The sequence below is a fragment of the Ammospiza nelsoni genome, chromosome 5 (genome assembly GCF_027579445.1).
Source record: "Ammospiza nelsoni isolate bAmmNel1 chromosome 5, bAmmNel1.pri, whole genome shotgun sequence".
NCBI classification, from domain to species: domain Eukaryota; kingdom Metazoa; phylum Chordata; class Aves; order Passeriformes; family Passerellidae; genus Ammospiza; species Ammospiza nelsoni.
Window position 1 is genome coordinate 14079496 of NC_080637.1, and position 18531 is coordinate 14098026.

Genomic DNA, 18531 nt, shown 5'->3' on the forward strand with positions numbered 1-18531 from the left:
GATCTTTGAGTTACTCCATGAAGCCACACAACATTTTAGTCTCTTTACTCAGTTGCTGTGACATTTTTGCCACTGTTGAGAAATGTGCCAACAAGTACAAGATTATCTTAAACACTCACTCTTTACAGATTTAAAGTGTCCCTTTATTTGTATTCACTCATTTGGACTGTAAATTCTGTTGCATCATGTGCTAATAATAATTTTTATTTTCAGGTTATTACCACTGGAAACCCTGTCCTCGATTATGAAACTATGCCAAAGAGCTTTGATTTGCAGATTTTTGTTGACGATACAACTGGAAGAACTGATCTTAACATATTGACTATTCATGTAACAGATAAAAATGAACATCCTGTGTTTCGAGGAAATATGGCAATTCAAAGTAAGATGATGATAGAATTTGAAAAGAACAATACTTGAAAAGATGACATAAGCTTAAAAAAATTGATCTCATATAGTGCCTGTAGGTATGGTAGTCTAGGCATTTTCCTTTAGGAAAACAAGGGAGAAACAGGACACTGTTTTTATTAGAGCTTTGTTTTACACAAAGAGTTGGTATGCTTCACCTTTGGAAATGCCCTTTTATTTTTCTTGAAGTTTTTTAAAAAATTATTTAACCATTTTGAAGCAGCTGAAGAACTAAAGGAAAAAAATATACCAATAAATGCATATTTTTTAAAATCAGAAAATTGGAGTTTTCTGGGCTTATAACCATTGAGTATGTAGTTAGTTGGAAACTGGACTGATTTGGACAAGCAAGATATTTTTAACAAGTGCATATCATATGTGCAAGAATTTCTGTGGGAAAACCATAAAAACCTTCCTTTGCAGATGTTTTATATTTGCATATTGCATTTACACTTTCACATGAGAAGTAAGTTGGAAATCAGTCTTAAGAATGAGACCTCAGAGCCTGTGATCTATGGTGGTACAAATGGAAAGAGGCAGAGAGTTCTGTCTCCTACATGGGGCAGTTGATGTTAACCAAGTTTACTTTTAGACCAGGGGCAAAGATGCCAGGGGAGGAATGTGCAGCAGCCTTAGGAATGGGGCTGGGAAGCCTGGGCTGCAGCTGTGGCCAGGGCAGGCTTTGCAAGTCGTGCTGTACCTGGTGTGAGTGACACTGCCATTGATAGAAAGGATGGGAAATAAATGTCTTACTCCCTGAGATCTTACCTTGCTTATTTACTAATGAAGAACACCTGCAAAAATTGTACCAGATGCATCAGAATACAATGATTTGTTTATTATGTGTTCATGTGCAGACAGAAAAGTTCAGTTCACTACATAAAATACTGAGAGGCTGTTTGAACACTTTTGCTATTCTAACAGCACTGTATGGCCAAGCATACTTCAATATTCAGTTTAAAAAAATCTGAAAATGCTAAACTGTGATCCCGTTGTGGTAGGTACTCAGAGCTGGCTGCTAGCCCCCAGGTCTGCACTGACCACGCTGGCTGCACTTTTTCCTGGTGCTCAGGGATGTGTTCAGAGCAACCTGCTCATATTCAGCCCTCCTCACTGATGCCTCCTGAGCACAGTGACATCCCTGATTCCATACAATACTTAGTTTGTAAAGCAAATTAGCTTCCCCCAGGGAAGAGGCTGTGTCATCTTCTCGGTGTAGCTGATGTCTTGCATATCATGGGTGCCACTGGAATCTAATAATAATTAAATCTGACACTTGGAGGGATCGACACAGCATGAAACACACTACGTGGGAGCTTGTTACAAATAAAGGCATCAGCTTAACTCTCAGCTAGAGCTGCCATAAATTGGTGAGCACAGATGTCTGATCTGTCTGACTGTGTGGCTTTAGTTAACAGTACCAGCCACAATTAGACACTAATTGCACATTTGCTGTTTATGAAAAAGCATCTCCCTCTCATTAAACTTTGTATTCATGTTGTTGTCCTCTGGGAACAGCTCATTACGCTGCTCTGGGATTCCCACTGCTCTGATGAGGACCAGCAGTCAGTAGGGGTCACAGTGGAAATTAATAGTCCAGAAAGAGCAGATCCAGCAGACACAAAAGGGCATAAAGCAAATTATGTGATCTGAAGATCTGTTGTCCTGTTAATTGCTCTGCCCAAGGAGAGATGAGCCTGTTGCCAGTGGTCCAGTGTGGGATAGCCCAGCTGTGAGAATCCCTGGCATGGAAAGGAATGTACCTTGCACTGAATTATCAGCCTTAGCAAAGCAAGCCTTTAAATCAGTGCAGACCATTTGCTAATTATCTGCCTCACAGGTGTAAAGGAAAAGTAGAAATGAAGAGGAAAGGCTCTGAGCTCTCCTGACAGGGCACTGGGTGTGGTCAGGAAGGGGATGGTGGTGAGGACCTAGTACAGGATTGTATTCTTCCCATCTGCATGGTAAAAACCCCACAGATGTAACCCAAATGCACAATTTACTCCATAACCTGTGAACAACTCAAGATAGGCCATCAGGGAAGATCAGTCTTTGCCTTGGAGGGACAATTCACATTGCAATGGTGGTTGCCTGTTTACAGATATGTAATTGGTTTCTTTTTATCCTTTGAGTATCTGTGAACTTTGTGATGATTTTGGAATTACACTTGTGAAGAGAGAAGAAGCAGCAGGCAGTAATACATCCTGACAGCTTCAGTGCATCAGTCTCTTTGCTGCTGTGCCCTTTGCTTTATTCAGATAACACTTAGTCTTACATCCATGCAGCTGTGATGATCTATGTGCTGGAAGGGACACCTCCAGAACGCATTTACCGAGTTGATGCAGCTGATCCTGAAAACGCAAAACTCAAAGTAAGTTGTATTAAACAAAAAAACTTCAGAGACTGTATAATCTGCTGTGTCTGAAATGTGAATTACCGTCATCTTTCAACAACTTCCTTCCTTATCAGAAACACAGGAAAAGTTTTAATCTGGAAAAAAAGAAGCATTCTCAGTACTAAACTAAGAAAAAGCAGCCTTAATGCTTGGACATGAACTATATTTTAAATTCTCAGCCTTCCAAAATTAAGGGATATTGAAGGCAGAATTTGATATAGTTAATCAGAGACACAGTAAAAATTGTGAATTTAAAATTTAAAAAAGGCTTACAAAATGTTTCTTGTAGATGAGAGTGACTAAAAGTAAGTAAAAATTTTAACCTTCTGTATCACAATTTAAATTCTCTTAAATGAGACAGTAGGGAAATCACAAGGCAAATGAATATCAGGTTTTGGACAATCCCAGGACAAACTGCCACCTACCTTCAGTTATGAAAATGTGTTGGCTGATCTGAAAATACTCTTGGTATTTAGAAAAACTTGTGGAGAAAGATACATTGGTAGCTGGAGGAAAGTAAGTGCATTTAGCTAAGAATTTGCTTTCTTTAGTTTGGCTTTATAAAATACAGTACATTCAAGAACTGAACCTGAAGATGCTGCTTCAATGTTTAGTGTTATTCATTAAAGCAATTAGCTTGAAGTCTGTGCTCAGCCTTTGCCCAGTGAAGCTGAGCTGGTGAGGAGGGAGGCAGCGCTGTGGGGGTTTAGCTCTGCTTTGTGTGTGAAAGCAATGGCAGGGAGTTCCATGTGCCCTCTAACCCCTGACACCTCTGAGGCATAGGAAGCTGCAAATAAAGAAATGCTGTTACACCCTTGGGCAGATCTGCTCAGAGGCTTTTGCAGGTTGTTTTTGTGGTGCTTGACCCTCCGTAACTTTCCCTGTTTTACAATGATAGGAATGAATGGAGAGATGTTTAAAGATAAAAAGACTAATTTCTTGTTCTCTTCATTTCAGTATTCACTGCTCCCTGCAACAGCACCATTCTCAATCAGTGAAAGTGGAGCCATTTTTTCCACAAAAGAATTTGATTATGAGAAAGATCCACATAGGTGAGAATGTATTTTATTCCCATGGCCTATTAGCTTATAGTATCCAGAGAAATGTTTTCTGACATACACAGAATGATTCTTGTTCTGTTTTTCTTATTTAACAGTTACTTCTTAAATATAACAGTGACAGATCCAGATGGACTCAACTCAACTAGAACAGTGAATATAAATATAATTAACATCGATGATGAAAGGCCTTACTTTACCACGTGAGTAAAAATTTTCCATTGCTCTCAAAATGAGGTGTTTTCTCAGGTTTACTGCTTTGGCACCAGTGGGAGGGTTTAACATATGACAACAAAATATGACTGAAAAAAGTATTTTAGTTTTGCTATAATTCCTATTCTTATACTGGACAGCTTTGTCCTGATGTCACTCATTTATTCTTATTTGTATTCTTAATAGTTGAAAGTTTTCCAGGCTCTGTCTTTACACTAAGAACAGCCAAACAAGCTTGTTTTACTTGTTAGCATTTACAGAGGTTAAAGCTATGCAAAGATTCATGGACAAGTTCAGACAAGGAGGTTAATTCACCCGGTGTGAATACAATCATATAGGGTTCTCTCCTTATGCAGGTGGGCATTTCACCATAATTGTGTTTATTCATGCAGAAACGTCTAGACATAAAAAGGTCTCCCTTTTGATCAGTCTTCTCTTCCCAGACACACTTGTAAACAATCCTGGTGATCTTTGAAACATTGTTGTCTCTTACTGTGTCATAAGCAGGAAATTGTGTCATAACACACAAGTCAGAAATAGCTTTTGAAGGTTAATGGAGTCAGGATATATTAAGAATTTAGAAAAATGGGAACAAATATGCATGTGCTACAAGCAGGCTGTTTTGCTCTGGAAAGCACAATGGATGGTTGTTTCTGAAGCAGGAGCTTGACAATTACTACAGCTGATCTGACTATTGTTGATTTATCCATGTCACTTGCATGAGACACTGATGGGATTCAAGGCACTGTCATTGTGTCTCCTGGTTGTGAGACTCTACAAGGTCCCTGCTGAGAATATTTATGATGGTTCTTCTCCTGCCACCTCTGCAACAGTGGAGACAGGATAGCACCTGGGGCCATCATGCCAGGAGGTTCCAGCCACTTGTTTGGAACAATCTTCTGGGTATTGTCTCGACCCAGAGCAAGGCATGGTTCCTGGGCTGAGGCCAATGATCTGGACCTTGGTGGACAAAGGGGTGAAGAATCTGAAGAAACAAAAGAATTAAACTTTAGAAATAGTCATGAATTGTTGTTGCTGTTGCTGTTGATTTTATATTTTTTTGCTACCTACTTAATACTTGAACCTCATGTCTGCAATAAACAACATTAATAACTCATTCCATGTTACTGTACTTCTGCAAGCAGGAGTGATGCCTTGGGAGGCTGCCTAGAACAGAGACTAGGCAGAGTTAAAGGAATAAAGTGGATATTCATTAAAAGGCCTTCAGAGGATACACCTTGGGCAGTACAAGAGCTCAGCCAAGGCTACACCCAAGATGGACAACTGATCATGAGTTTTCACACTTTTAGGGGTTTCATTTCATTTACATATTGGGGTTCATTGTCCAATTACACCTTCAGGTTATGAAGTCCCATCCTCCCAGATTGCTCTCCCCAGTTCCCTGTTTTTTTATCCTTTTGGGGCATGAAGCTGCAATGGTGTCCTTAGTTCTCAAGCTGAAGAAGGATTGTTTTGTCTAATTGAACTGTGAAGAGAACTTGCTAACACTTTATATGAAGTTCAGAGTTATATACTAATGCAGTATCTGGAAAATATGAAAGCTGAAACTTAAGGCATCATAAGGAATCTTCTTCCCAGTGCCAATGTCTGCACATTGTGTTCTAGACTGATTATTCCCTCCTAATGTTGCCATTTTTGTGTATTGATCCTTGTGTCTGGAATGCTAAAAGAGCTCTTTTAAATGTTTATCCACTTGTTTGAATTAGTGAAAACTGCAGTGACTTGAGAATCTGTAACATCTAAGACTTGTAGCACAAAAAGAGTCTGGTATTGGTTTGAATCTTCTCCCTTTTAGATTGGCACTACAGCTCAGTTTGTAAAGAACTTTAGATTAAATTGCACTTGATGATCTATCCTTAATATGCCCATGTATGGTCTGTCCCCTGCTACAATGAGAGCTGCATGCTGGGGCTGAGTACTGCCTGACATAGTAATAATCAGTGCTGGGTAAGAGCTGGGGAAACTCGAGGAGTTAGCAAACCTCCTTTATTTTACCCCAATCATAGCTGTCAATAACAGAGTTTCAAAGAGTCTTTTTAATTGTTCCCATAGTATTTGCAAGCACATCTGGTTTTGGTGTTCACAACACTACATTGACATTCATCCTTTTGAAATTGTTGCTGTTAAAATCAGTGGAAAACTTGTGGAGTCAGGAAAACAAAGGAGAAGACAAGAAAACAAGCATATGCTTCCTTTGCAATTACATGGCAGCGACTAAAAGATCTGCTAGAGCCATCCTGTACAAAGCCACGGCAGGTGGCAGACAGATGGACAGCAGGACACATGCCAGACACAGCTGTGTAGGAAGTGGCCCCAGCTCCTCCCCAGCTGTACTGGTGCTTTGTGCTATGGGGGTGTGCCCAGTAATGCCCCATTTCTTCCCAAAATATCTAGTGGGGATGGGATAACAACCAGGGTGCAGAAGGGTTTGTAGAGCTGTGAGGGTGGAGCTGGGGTGAGTTTGCTGTTCACAGAGAGGTTGGAGTTGGGGTCCCAGTGGGCCTGGGGAGTTTCCTGCCTTGGGCCAACACCACTTAGAGCTGTGGGAGTGAGTGGGATCTGTTTCCTTCTGTGTGACTCTGGAAGCAGCAGGAGAACAAGGAAGGAAGGGACTCAATGCCAAGACCAGAAACTTCATAAATAACTGACACAGTAGGCTTCATAACCTCCTTGTTTTCTTCTGGCTGTAAGTCAGGTGTTTTTACTGGGATAACCCTCTGTGATTTCTCTCCTGTATGCTTGCCTCTTTTCATATGAACTGACAGAACAGTTGAAGACAGCATGTCTCCATAACCATTTTTAAAATTGTGAGTGGAGATCTTGAGACATGGGATCTTCTGTTCTGTCTATGCAATTCTCTGCTCCAATTGCTGAGTGCTCCATGATGTGTGTCTTCAGAGAACAGCAAAGGACTCATGTCTTCCTGTGCTGGGAACTACAGAGCAGGCAATTACCTAAGTGGTAGCATAGCATGTTTTAAAAGTGTAAGAAGTATTTAGTCTTGAAACACACTTCTAATGTTTTTTGAACTCTTGAGGACCTTCAACTCCCTTTGAGTTCTAGAATTAGGAGATGCATGTGAGTTCGTCTGTGCTTCAGTAATATCAATCAGTCATCTGAAATTCCTTGCACCATTTTTGTCCTGGCCCATGCCTATTTTCACATGTGGTACAAGTACTGAAATTGTCCACCTGAGTACCCATATGAACATCAAACTGCCACTACTGTAAGCAATCCTGCACAATTGCCTGCCAGGCCATATTTGACCAATAAAACTCAGTTCATGGGAAATTTGAGAGCTCTGTCATACCAACCAGCACTAGTAGAGAACCATTTTCCCAGTGTAAAATGCATCAGACTGACAGATGCTGCTGGGAGTTTGAGGCATGTTCATCTGTTAGGCACCCAGAAGAGTACTCCTTCCTGCCTTGGCCTACTGCAGCAACAATTCAGTTTTTCTGTAATACTGTTGCCCCCCAGAAGGCTCCGGCACTCATTCCAAAAGATGATTAACTACATTACTTGTAATTGTTGCTTTTCTCTTGCAAAATGAGGGAATTAAAGGAAATGGCTCTTTGAGCTGGTGGCTCTTTAGGGAGATGGATGACATGACTTACTGGCCTCCTACCTGTGCAGCTTCCATGGTCCTGTGAAAGTCAAATTGCTTTTACTGTGGAAAAGTTGCAGAGGAAGAATACTTACTTGTGTGGCTGTGCCATGACCACATGCCAGTTCAGCTACTGCTGCATGTCCATCTGGCAGAACCCATGGATGGATATTTATCCAGACATGCAAATAGCCATCTCTGAGCCCAGCAGCCCAGCCATGGCTCTGCTGCTACACTTGGCTTCTCAGCTAAGTCTGTAATCAGCTGCCCTTACAAAAAAGATGCGTGCTTTGCTGAATTTTATCTTGTAGAAAACAAAGAATATACCGGATTCCAGAGGAGCAAAGCCCAGGCACCAGTGTTGCCAATATGACAGCTAGAGATCCTGATGATGGAGATTCTCCCAGCAGACTTTTCTACAGCATCCAGTCATCTGACAGACGTTTTTCCATAAATTCAGGTCAGACAAACAAAAATGTTTCTTCTGACATCTGAAAAATAAAATAAAAAAAGACTGTCCATCGGAGAAATTATTTTTACCTTAGTTTTAAATAGACTTATTTTATTAAGTGGCTCCCTATAGCAATAAGGAATGCTCAGTCCCTTATAAGAAAGTGCAATTCTTTGGTCAGCTGACCAAGACTTGGTAAGCTACCTTGAAGAAAGTAGACCAAGGGTGACTTCTTGACAAATACTAACTTGTGGCTGGAGGATGATGGTTCCTTGGGTGGAAGTAAGATTGCTGATTTATTTTTAATCTTTGAAGACTGCAGCGACCCTTCTGGGGTTCCTGAAATGTCTGTAGGTAGTTAGACTCTGATGTCCTCCCTCCTGTCTGAAATCCTCTCTAGCACTGAGCTGCACAGCAAATCTACACCTCAAGTTCATTGTTCCATTCATGAGCCTCCTCAGACAAGACCATCCAAAGGAGTCTCTTTCTCATGGTGATTCCATCTTCTTCATGCTCTCTGGGCTCTGTACATCCGTTCCCCAGGGTTTTTTCCTCCAGGGCTGGCATTCAGTGACAGCTTTGCTCCTTGTCTGCTATTGCTTTGGATCTGTTTATCACAGTTGTAAGAAGTGCCACACAACACAGTGCTGTGGGGGATCAGGATGATCCATAAATGCTTTGGATTCCCTATGCCCTTTGGCCTTGTGTTGCCACCTTCCTCCTCATTACACTCCAAAATGAAGAGGATGTGTGCACTGTTCTTTTAACTCCTTTGTGCTTTGGGAATAGTACTGTACCATAAAAATCTTCTATTTTTGACAGAGGCTAACAGAAGTGAAAAAAAGTATTAAGTGAGTGGCTGACCGGGGCACTTGGCACAGTCTGTCACAGCTCTGTTGATCTGTGAGTAGATTTGGACGTGCTGACAGATGCTTGAATGATACCAGTGGAAAGAGAAGCTGTTTCACTAGCTAGGGAGCCAGGACAGCACAGGCATTAGCAGCTTGTTGTCCTTGGTATTCTGTGAATGCACTCAACTCTGGCTTGCACTAGAAGCTTGAGAGCAAGGGAGACCTAAATGCTTCACAAACCCTCTGCTGAGGCCTCCTAGGTGTATTTTTCAGCAATGGTATCTAGCCATTTATCTTACCCAGAATGTTCAGAACCATTTTGCATCACTTAAAAAAGTAACTAAACCCGCCATGATTTGCACAGAACAGAAGGCTTGTTTTTATTCTGCTACCTTTCTGTTGAGCTGCCCTGCCCTCCTGCATGTACACCATGACTGTTTGTTGCTTCCCCCCATGGTGAATGTCTGACTCCTGGCTGCTCTGGCAGCGACTGGAGAGTTGCAGGTGGCCGGGAGGATCGACCGGGATGCGCTTCCGCTGCGGCTCCATCCCAACATCTCCCTGGTGGTGCGGGCGGAGGACAGCCCCAGCAGCGGCCATGCCAGAGAGATGGAGATCACCATTGTTATTGAGGACGTCAATGACAACCCCCCAGAATGCAACCCTTCTGCCTTCAGGTATGGAGTCTGTTCCTGGCCTTGGGGCTGCCTTGCTGCACCCGGCCTGTGTGCAGACGAGGGCACAGCCCCAGACCCACAGCTGGAGGCTCCAGTGGACATTTGTCACCAGCCTGCCCATTGTACAGGGCTGCTGTCCATCACAATGCATGGGTCACTGTCTGGGCTGCTTCCTCCATGGTTGCATATTTAGATCTAGCATTTAATTTAAAAAGTAAATCAATGTTTCGGCCTGTGATATATGAAGAGTTCAAAAGCAGAAACATGAGTTGCTTTGACGGGAAATGTGTTTGTTTTAAACAGGAAAGAAGCAAATGAAAATACTGCTCCTGGGACATTTCATGTTGATCTTAGAAATTACTGTAAAGATATTGATGCTGATCCATCAAACAACCAATTTATTTTCACTGGATTATCTGGTTTTGGAAGCAATAACTTTACTCTGGAGTCCACTGGAAGACTTGTGGTCAGTCATTTGTGTCTTTATGTTAGATTACCCCATTAGAGAAGTCAACTTATGAAATATTAAAAGGGATTTTTTAGATTTATTGTACAAGAAAAAAAATTACTGTAATCCATTTCACAGTAGGTGTGATGTGGAGAATGACTGTTTTGACTGGTTGTGAACTATATACCCCTAGATAGGATGCTTTCTAAGGATTCTACAGAATTTAGTGAACAGAGTGTTTTCTTCAGTTTTAAATAAATGTGCTAGATATGATTAAAAAAAAAATTCTTTTTTAGGGAGTGTGAAGCACCAACTTTGATATGGATAAACAGAGAAATTTGATGCCATTTCATACCCATTTACTCATGACAGATCCTTGCTATTCAGCATGAAGAATTTAAATACTTGAGAAATCTCACGCTCAGTAACTGGTCAGAATCGTAAGATCACTTTGAGTGGCAAATTTTCACAGAAGTGTGGTGGGATTTGCACTTCTGTGATTTTGCATGTCAAAATATGGATTCCTTATGCTGATAGCTGCTGGCAAGCTGGCATTGGCCAGAACCCCACCAGTTCTGGGACATGTGCAATGGTGGTTGTTTTTTTGCTTTAAAAAACCCCCGTGGGCAACTGCAGAAAAAAGGAAACAACAGAAAATAGGCATTCTGTCTAAAAGTCAAGAGTGCTACAGGAGCAGTAAAATGATTTTGTATGGTTTACTTTAATTTTAGAACTGAGGTTTCCTTGTCAATAAGAACGCTCTTAGCTGCTTCATCTGCCAACATAAAAAGCATTTTCCTTCCTGCACAGGATAAGATTGTTGTCAAGCCTTTGATCCCTGTGTATGTGCAATGTAACAGACTGCGCCAAGCAACCTGTTCCTCCAGGAACCTCCCTGAAGATACAGCCAGCAGGGGATGCCTCTGTGCTAGACCCACTGCCCCAAAGTTTATGAGGCTTCCACAGCAAGATAGAGAGCTCAGAAGATTAGGATTTAAATCTCTGTGAGCCACCATTTAGTAACAACTTGGTTCCTGAGAAAACACTCATGGCTAGACCTGATACCTTTTTTTAGTGTCTGCAGGCATGAGCTCAGGTGATAGCTCAAGCTATCACTGTTAGCAATTGCAGATCCTTGTTGAGCCAAGAAAGGGCAGCATAACCAGCCAGCTCATTACACAAGCTTTGCATTGACTAGGCAAAAGGCCAAGACCTTATCATCCAAATTATTAAACTTCCTGCTCTAAAGGGGAAGAAATTTTGTTGGCAGAAATGTGAGCATGTGGAAAAAGCCTGGAATTCAATTCTGGAATTGACTATTAGTCTGTGTTATTCCTATAGAACAGTTCTATATACCCAAGAGGCAAATCATACTTAGAGAATGCTGAAAAGAATAATTGTCATCATGTGTACTGTGACTTAATGTATGGAGATATAAATATGATTATGTTCCTTTCTATTTAGATGACTGGAACTATTGATCTAGAAAACCCAGCTAATCCAGGAGTTGAAGTTTATACTTTGACTGTCAGGGTGCAAGATATTGCCCATCCTAACTACTCAAGCAAGTATCCCTTTTACATTTCTTTTGATAGTTTTCTGTGCTGTAACATCATGGAGAGAGGAATACCATATGTATTTTGAATATATGCATGAGAAAACTTCACAGCCATACTTAACTATGATTTAATCTTCTGATTTAATCTTCTGTTATATTTCCAGATATCATCTACATTTACATCAGGATAAAGCCAGTGAATGAATTTTTTCCAGTCTTCCGTAATTTATCTTATGTATTTAGTGTTTCAGAAATTACTAAAGGTACAGTAAGTAGCACCTAAATGATAGAAACAATGTTGCCATGTTGTTAAATGCCTTTTTGCTCCAAATGAATTTTCATATATGTAGATGAGACAAATGGCTCAAAGTTCCAGTTCAAATAGGGTCTCCACCATGCAACCACCTACTACCCTTAAATAGACTAAACTGGCAAAAACTCCAATTGTACAGATGGAAGCTGAGACAGAGACAAATTCAGCAATTTCACAAGAAATCTGTGGCAGTGCCAGGAACTGAACTCAGATGTCTTGTTTTAGACTGTCTTTCTGCTCGTGCTAAATTAGCCTTTTGGAGGGACTGTGGTGGTGCACAGAAACCTTTACAGACTGACACAGATGAGTGAGGACTCCCTTGGCCCAGCCATGCAGCACTTCTGCTGAGGTTCCCTATACATTCCTGTGTTTTGGCATTTTTTGTTAGCAGCCCGTGTACAGGGGAGCCATAGCACACCACAGGCAAATGGTGCTTATCATACCATTGCTTTATTTTTCTTGGGTGAAAAACTCTAACCAAATCTTTAGTTCAATTTCATCTGTGCCTTGTATTACTTTAAATGTTAATGAATATGGGGGTTTTTGTCTCTAAGTTGGATCCAGCATTGGAAGAGTGCATGCCACAGACAAGGACTGGCCACCCAGTGTCATCACTTACTCCATTGTAGCTGGAGCTGGCACCAGGGATTACACAAATATCTTCTGGATCAGCCCAACGAAAGGAGATGTGAGGATTTTAGCTAGGTTAGACTATGAAACAACTCAGAAACATATTTTCACAGTACAGGCCTCAGACCAACAGAAGTCTACAACAGCATCAGTGAGTAAATCCACTCTACTACTTCACCTTTACCTACATCTTTCTCTCTTCTTCCTAGCAAGAACAGTAAGACACTGGGCAAAGCACTTTCTGTGAAAGGCAAGTGCAACCCTGCCCAATTATATATTACTCAGATGAAAGAGATGTTGTTTACTCAGTCTTGGTTTATTTCTCACAAAAAGGATAAAATAATATTTCAATATTTTTGACTGTGGCGTTCACTTCTCAGACTTCTTTTTCTTATTTTACCTGGACAGTGAAGTTGTTTTCTGTGCCCTAGACAATTTAAGTTATTCTTTATGGCTACAGAGGTACTAGAAAATAGAAAAAGGACAGGGTCTTGAAGCCAGGTAACACAATTTAATTGTAGCCATGCTTAGTGGTAAACTCTTTTTGGAGTCTCTGTAGTGTCCCTTGGCCCTCAAACATACTTTTGATTTTGTTTGTCATTTCTTTCCCTGCAAAGTGTCCAAAGTAATGTGAGAATTGTGTTGCAGAGCTGTTTTCATGGAGTGGTACAGAGAGGATATGGCTTGAATAGCAGGGTTGGTCTTAGTTTTTCTGCCCAGACCTATTTTATTCAGAAGAAAAAGCATAGATGCTATATCCACAAAGGTATTTTACAGTAACTTTTTTCAAGGAATCCCAGTGTCCCTCACAGACAGGCTCCTTTTGACTTCTTTTCACACTTTCTCCCTCATGACTGCTTTACATTTGATTTTTACACATCTCTTGGGGGTGACGCAGGTACTAGGCTTGCTTTTCATTCCAGCCAAGCACCACCCATAGAGCTGCTATCGAGGAGGCATTTAATCTCTTTATCATCTACAATGTTTTAAGATGACAATTAATGAAAACAGCATCAGAAGCTTTTACCAATGTCAAGCTTGTTTGTTGTCTGACAAACTGACATTAGAAAGAAGAACTTTGGGAAGGGTAACCTTTTTCTTTTAGCTAACTTATCCCAGGTGACATAAACACATCTGGTTCTACTCAGGGTGCTCCTACCCATGCAGGAGGCCATTACCAGCATTTCTCTCTCACTGGGAACAGTCTATAAACACTTTTCCTTCCATGGATCATACTTTAAATGGTTATTAAATATGCTAAGAAGCATAACTAATGATTGTGAAGTAAACTGAGAGTTTTGGAAGGGAGTTTAATGATTCTGTGGTACTATTATTATTTCTCATTTTCACTATAACACAATTCAGATTGCTCAAAGAGACATATCAGCTTGAAAAGCCTTCACTTTTGGAAGATGGCTCCGCTTATGGAACCTGTTCCAGAAGAAATGCTGATCACAAGAAGAATTGAAGGACAAATGATCACAGACATTTTCTGGCAGGAGCTAGGCTGGAAGGGGACTTCAGTGCTCTTCAACTGTTGTTCATCAAAAGAACAAAATGGGCAAAAGCAAATAGTTTCTGAAATTAGCAAAATCCGTCCTGGCACACTGAAGCAGCTTCAGCTTGCTATTGCTCTTTTCTTCCAGGTAACTGTGAATGTTTTGGAAGTAAATGATGAAGAACCAGTTTGTTCACCCAATTTCTTCTCACTTCAAATCCCAGTCGATTTAGCTGTTGGGACCAATGTTAATGGCTTCAGGATTGAATGTCAAGATCGTGATTCCGATCCCAGGTCTTTCCGTTACTTCATTAATGAAGGTACTGTGTCACAGTGGGCGAGCTGGGAACAGTGGGAAAAAATACCAAATGCTAACAGTTCACTTGTATTTATAAACAAATATCTAACATAGTTTGTGTGCTAATTTCATGGTGAGCTAGCTGTGATCCACAAGTTCTGCACATCATTACACTGATCCTCTCCACAAGCTGGTTACTGGTGCTACAGGTGCTAGCAGCTAGAACCACTCCCTTGCAAGGCTGCATTGCCTGCCATATTAATTAATAGGCTATTAATTACTCATTTGACAAGAACTTCAGAAGAATGAGCTGGAAAGGTGTGCAGTGTCAAATTTCCCTTCCATTAGAGCTGAGTAAATCTTGAGAAATGATGGAAAGTTCTGTATTTCTGCATGTCTCACCATCACATAGATGGTGGTGCACTGTTCAAAACAACTGCTCCAACCTGCATATCATAGGTCCATGCTGTATGCAATAAACCCTCTTTTTAAAAATCATTCTTTGAACCAAGTGATCAGCTGCATCCACTTGGAGAACTGCAGTGGTGTGGGATGACACTCAGCTTCACAAAAATGGAAACGCTCTCTTGGGGCAATTCCTTCTTTTGTTGCTGAGGTGATTGCTGTGAAGGAAGGAGCAGATTGTCCAGGGGCCAGTAAAAGAGCTGTGAACATCAAAAGAGGGAATCTCTGTCTTACTGCAGTCCCTTGATGCCACAGAAGGAGCTCTGCAGACATGGTATTGACACACGATTCCATACAAATGGCACGGCTGTGTTAGTAAATCAGTGTCTGATCATGGGCCCAGTCTTGGTGGTACAGACCTGAGCTGTGTCATGCATTGGCCTCTGAGTCACAGAGCAGCTCATGGCCCTTTTTGTGCTATAAAACAGGCATGGCCTTCAAGGACATGTCAACTCTTCATCTCTGTGGGGCTGCAAGAGCAAAACCAAAGCACATTTGGTGCCTTTTCAGGGCTCTGATTTCCCGTATATGTGGTCTGTCCATATCCTAACCGCTGGAGCTGGTCTGCCTGCAGCCTGGGCCATGAGCAGCTCTCCAGCTACAATGGACAGAAAGCAAAGGGTGGGGGCCAGCATTTCTGAACTCTCCTCCCTGCCCCATGGTGCTGACAAAGCACTGCAGGGAATTAGTGTTACTGAGCCATTAACTCTCTTCAATGGCCACTGCCTCTGGGCAGATGGAGAATCCTTGGAGAGGGGCTGGAGCAGCACTCCAGGGGCACCCCAGTATTGGAATGAGCTCTGCCACAGGGCAGGGTCCTCACCCCAGCTGGGTGTTGTTGGGTGCTACCCTGGTTGTAAGTTCAGGTCATTCAGGTGACCTCTTGTGTGCCCTGTGGCTCTGAAGTGTTTCCACAGCCTCCTCTCTGCTACGTCCCCATAGCAGGTCTCATTCCAGATTGTAATGCTTTTGTGACTGTGCTGGTTTAAATTATTTTATGTGGTACAAGGAAGATCAAGGAGCCCTTCCTGTCGTTGACATTTCACCACACTTCACCACTTGTTACACACATTTACTTTAATGTGGGATTAAAGTAATTTTTTTTTTTTTGCATTTTGGTGTTACCTTTTTGCAGGCAATGAGAACAGTCATTTCACTTTTTCACCAAGTGCTGGCTCCAACACATCTCGTCTGATTCTTACATCAAGGTTTGACTATGAGAGTGGACTTGATACAAAATGGATTTACAGTCTGCATGTCCACATAACAGATGACAATTTAGTATCTGCCAGGGACAAAACTACACACTTAACTAAAACTGGAACAGTGACCTTAAGCATCAGAGTTATCCCAAACCCAACTACTGTCACAACCACTACGGTAAGTTCACTAAAGCTTATGTCCAGTTCTGCATTTCTTTTAGGGAGTAATCTCCACAGGAGTAAGGAGAAGAGGGTAGATGTATGAAAAAGGAAAGCAAAACCCTGGAGTGCATCTAGTCCTGGGAGGTTCTGAGCCTTTTGCTCTTATGGTGAAGCCAGAGGTGGTTCATGTGCTTAGTGTCATGAAGGATTAGTCCCAGGTACAGAGTCATAACATGTGTTTTGTATTTCAGTTTCTAAAACAAAAAGGGCAGGAAGCCAAAGGACTGGGCATGCTGCCATTACCATACAACTGGAAAGTTAAAGATTTTGGCAGCTTTATTAATAAGAAAAGAGCAGGGATTAACCTTTGCCTGGAACCTTAAAATTACCTCATGCATTTTGCACTACTTCTTTTTTTATTCATAACTATTCACTCCCCCATCTGCCTTGCAGTTTTCTGTGCTTTTTTATCATTGGAGCACATTAATCTGTGGCTATCAGAGTTGAAACAGACAACAACAGCAACAACAACAACAAATCCTCATCATTTAAAAGCGTCCCTTTTCCAGACCTGAGATCACTGTCGTGTAAAACTTGGAGCAGCATGTCAGGAAATGAATCAGTTTTGCACAGCTCAGTGTGTTGCTGCAGTTTCAGCAGATTTCAGACAGCAAATCCAGAGGGGTGGGATGGGTCTTTCCTGAGCTCCACGCCCATGTGATGGTCCATGGCTGAGCTGAGTAAGCCTGCACAACTTTCGGCAGCCCAGGTGGATCTAACCTTGCACATCCTTTGGAGATGTGGGCCTGTGTCCCAGCAATCCTGTTCACTCCTCTGCACAGCCATTCCAGCTGAGCTCCGTCTTACCAGTTCAATTCTGAAGCTGATTTCCCTCAGGCTGGTGCAGGATGTGCAGAAAGCTTGCTTTTGTCTTGTCTGTAGATGTGACACAGCCTGAAGGTACAGACCACTCTGTCTCCATCCTTGTACCAGTCCTGCCTTGCTGCACCACCCTCCATCATCCACTGTCCATCCATTCCCTGCCTGCCTGCAGATGGCATTATCCTCTTCTCTCTTGCATGCAGGAATGAAAGCAGGAATATCCAAGTGAAGTGGTAAAAGAGGCCTTTGCTGTAAAATGGTCTAGATCTTCTGGAGGCTTCTGGTAACTGAGCCAGAACCAAAGGGTCCTGCAAACAGCAGGATCATACCATACAGATCAGACCATACAAATCTGGTTGCTTTGCTCTGAACATGCTTAGCTCCAAATTTTCAGACTGATTAATAACCCTATTCTTATCTAATGATCTTTTGGGAAGGAATAAATGATTTTTTCACTGCCTTCTACTCCCCCAACTTGATGTGGAAATGAAAAGTTAAGCTGAAAAAACTTATTCTGTATTTCTTTCCCATGCTTCACCACAACTACAAACAGTCTCAACCACATACCACAGCATTAAATCTGTCTCCCCAGAGATATCAATCTTCCACTTGCAGGCTATTTTCCAGAAGAGCACTTCCAATACAGCAAATCCTCCCATCACTACTCTTTACATGTGTTCAGTGCTCAGCTCGATGAGTCAGAAACTGGAAAGCTGTTTAGGTAGTGTAGAAAAGAAGCCCCATTACAAAATGTCACTTGTGACTTCAGTCCAGGTGAGGAGAAAGTGGTGGTGGTGATATTATTTGAGCATTTCTCTAAGGATTGCATGTATCTTTTTTTGACAAGACTAAATAGATTATTTTAAAATTTTCCTTAAACTGGAAAGAAATAGATACCCTGCTCAATTTCATACTGAGCGTGATTACAATTGTCTTACAGAAAATTAAAGAAAAACTTCAGTTGGTGATCAAAACTAATAGTACCACACTAGGTAATGAACTAGGTAGAGTGAATGAGTAATTTCTGAAATGTGTGAGAATAGTTTCATGATAGGACCTTAATGAATGAGCTGTTAACACCAAGTGATGTGCCAGCTCCTAGATGTGTCTCCTTACACTCAGGAAGATGTGGGAGATTGCAACTGCTCAGGAAGTGTGGTTTTTCCTTCTGGAACGAGTCACTGGGTAAAAAAGAAGGAGTTCCATTTCTTTTTATACAATAACCCAGTTTCTTAGGGTTCAACTCCTCTTACAAAGCAGTCCGAATGATTACTGCAGTGAAGATGACCTACTTCCAGTTTTGCCTTAGGTAAAAAGAAAACAGTATCTCAGTAATGGCTGTATTCCCTGAACTTGCCCACCCTCCACTGTAAGCATGCTTACAGCCTCTCAGG

General features: G+C 41.6%; 1 protein-coding gene across 1 annotated transcript in view; it reads left to right on the forward strand.

The window, feature by feature from the left end:
* The window catches only part of CDHR3 (cadherin related family member 3), a 33733-nt gene that overhangs the window by 7174 nt on the left and 8028 nt on the right, over positions 1-18531 (forward strand). The window contains exons 3-14 of the mRNA XM_059472963.1: positions 214-382; positions 2694-2779; positions 3761-3855; positions 3960-4064; positions 8014-8162; positions 9492-9681; positions 9985-10147; positions 11594-11693; positions 11852-11950; positions 12555-12781; positions 14277-14448; positions 16027-16271. Coding sequence (XP_059328946.1) covers positions 214-382; positions 2694-2779; positions 3761-3855; positions 3960-4064; positions 8014-8162; positions 9492-9681; positions 9985-10147; positions 11594-11693; positions 11852-11950; positions 12555-12781; positions 14277-14448; positions 16027-16271 — 1800 coding nt within the window. The remainder of the gene's footprint in view (positions 1-213; positions 383-2693; positions 2780-3760; positions 3856-3959; positions 4065-8013; positions 8163-9491; positions 9682-9984; positions 10148-11593; positions 11694-11851; positions 11951-12554; positions 12782-14276; positions 14449-16026; positions 16272-18531) is intronic.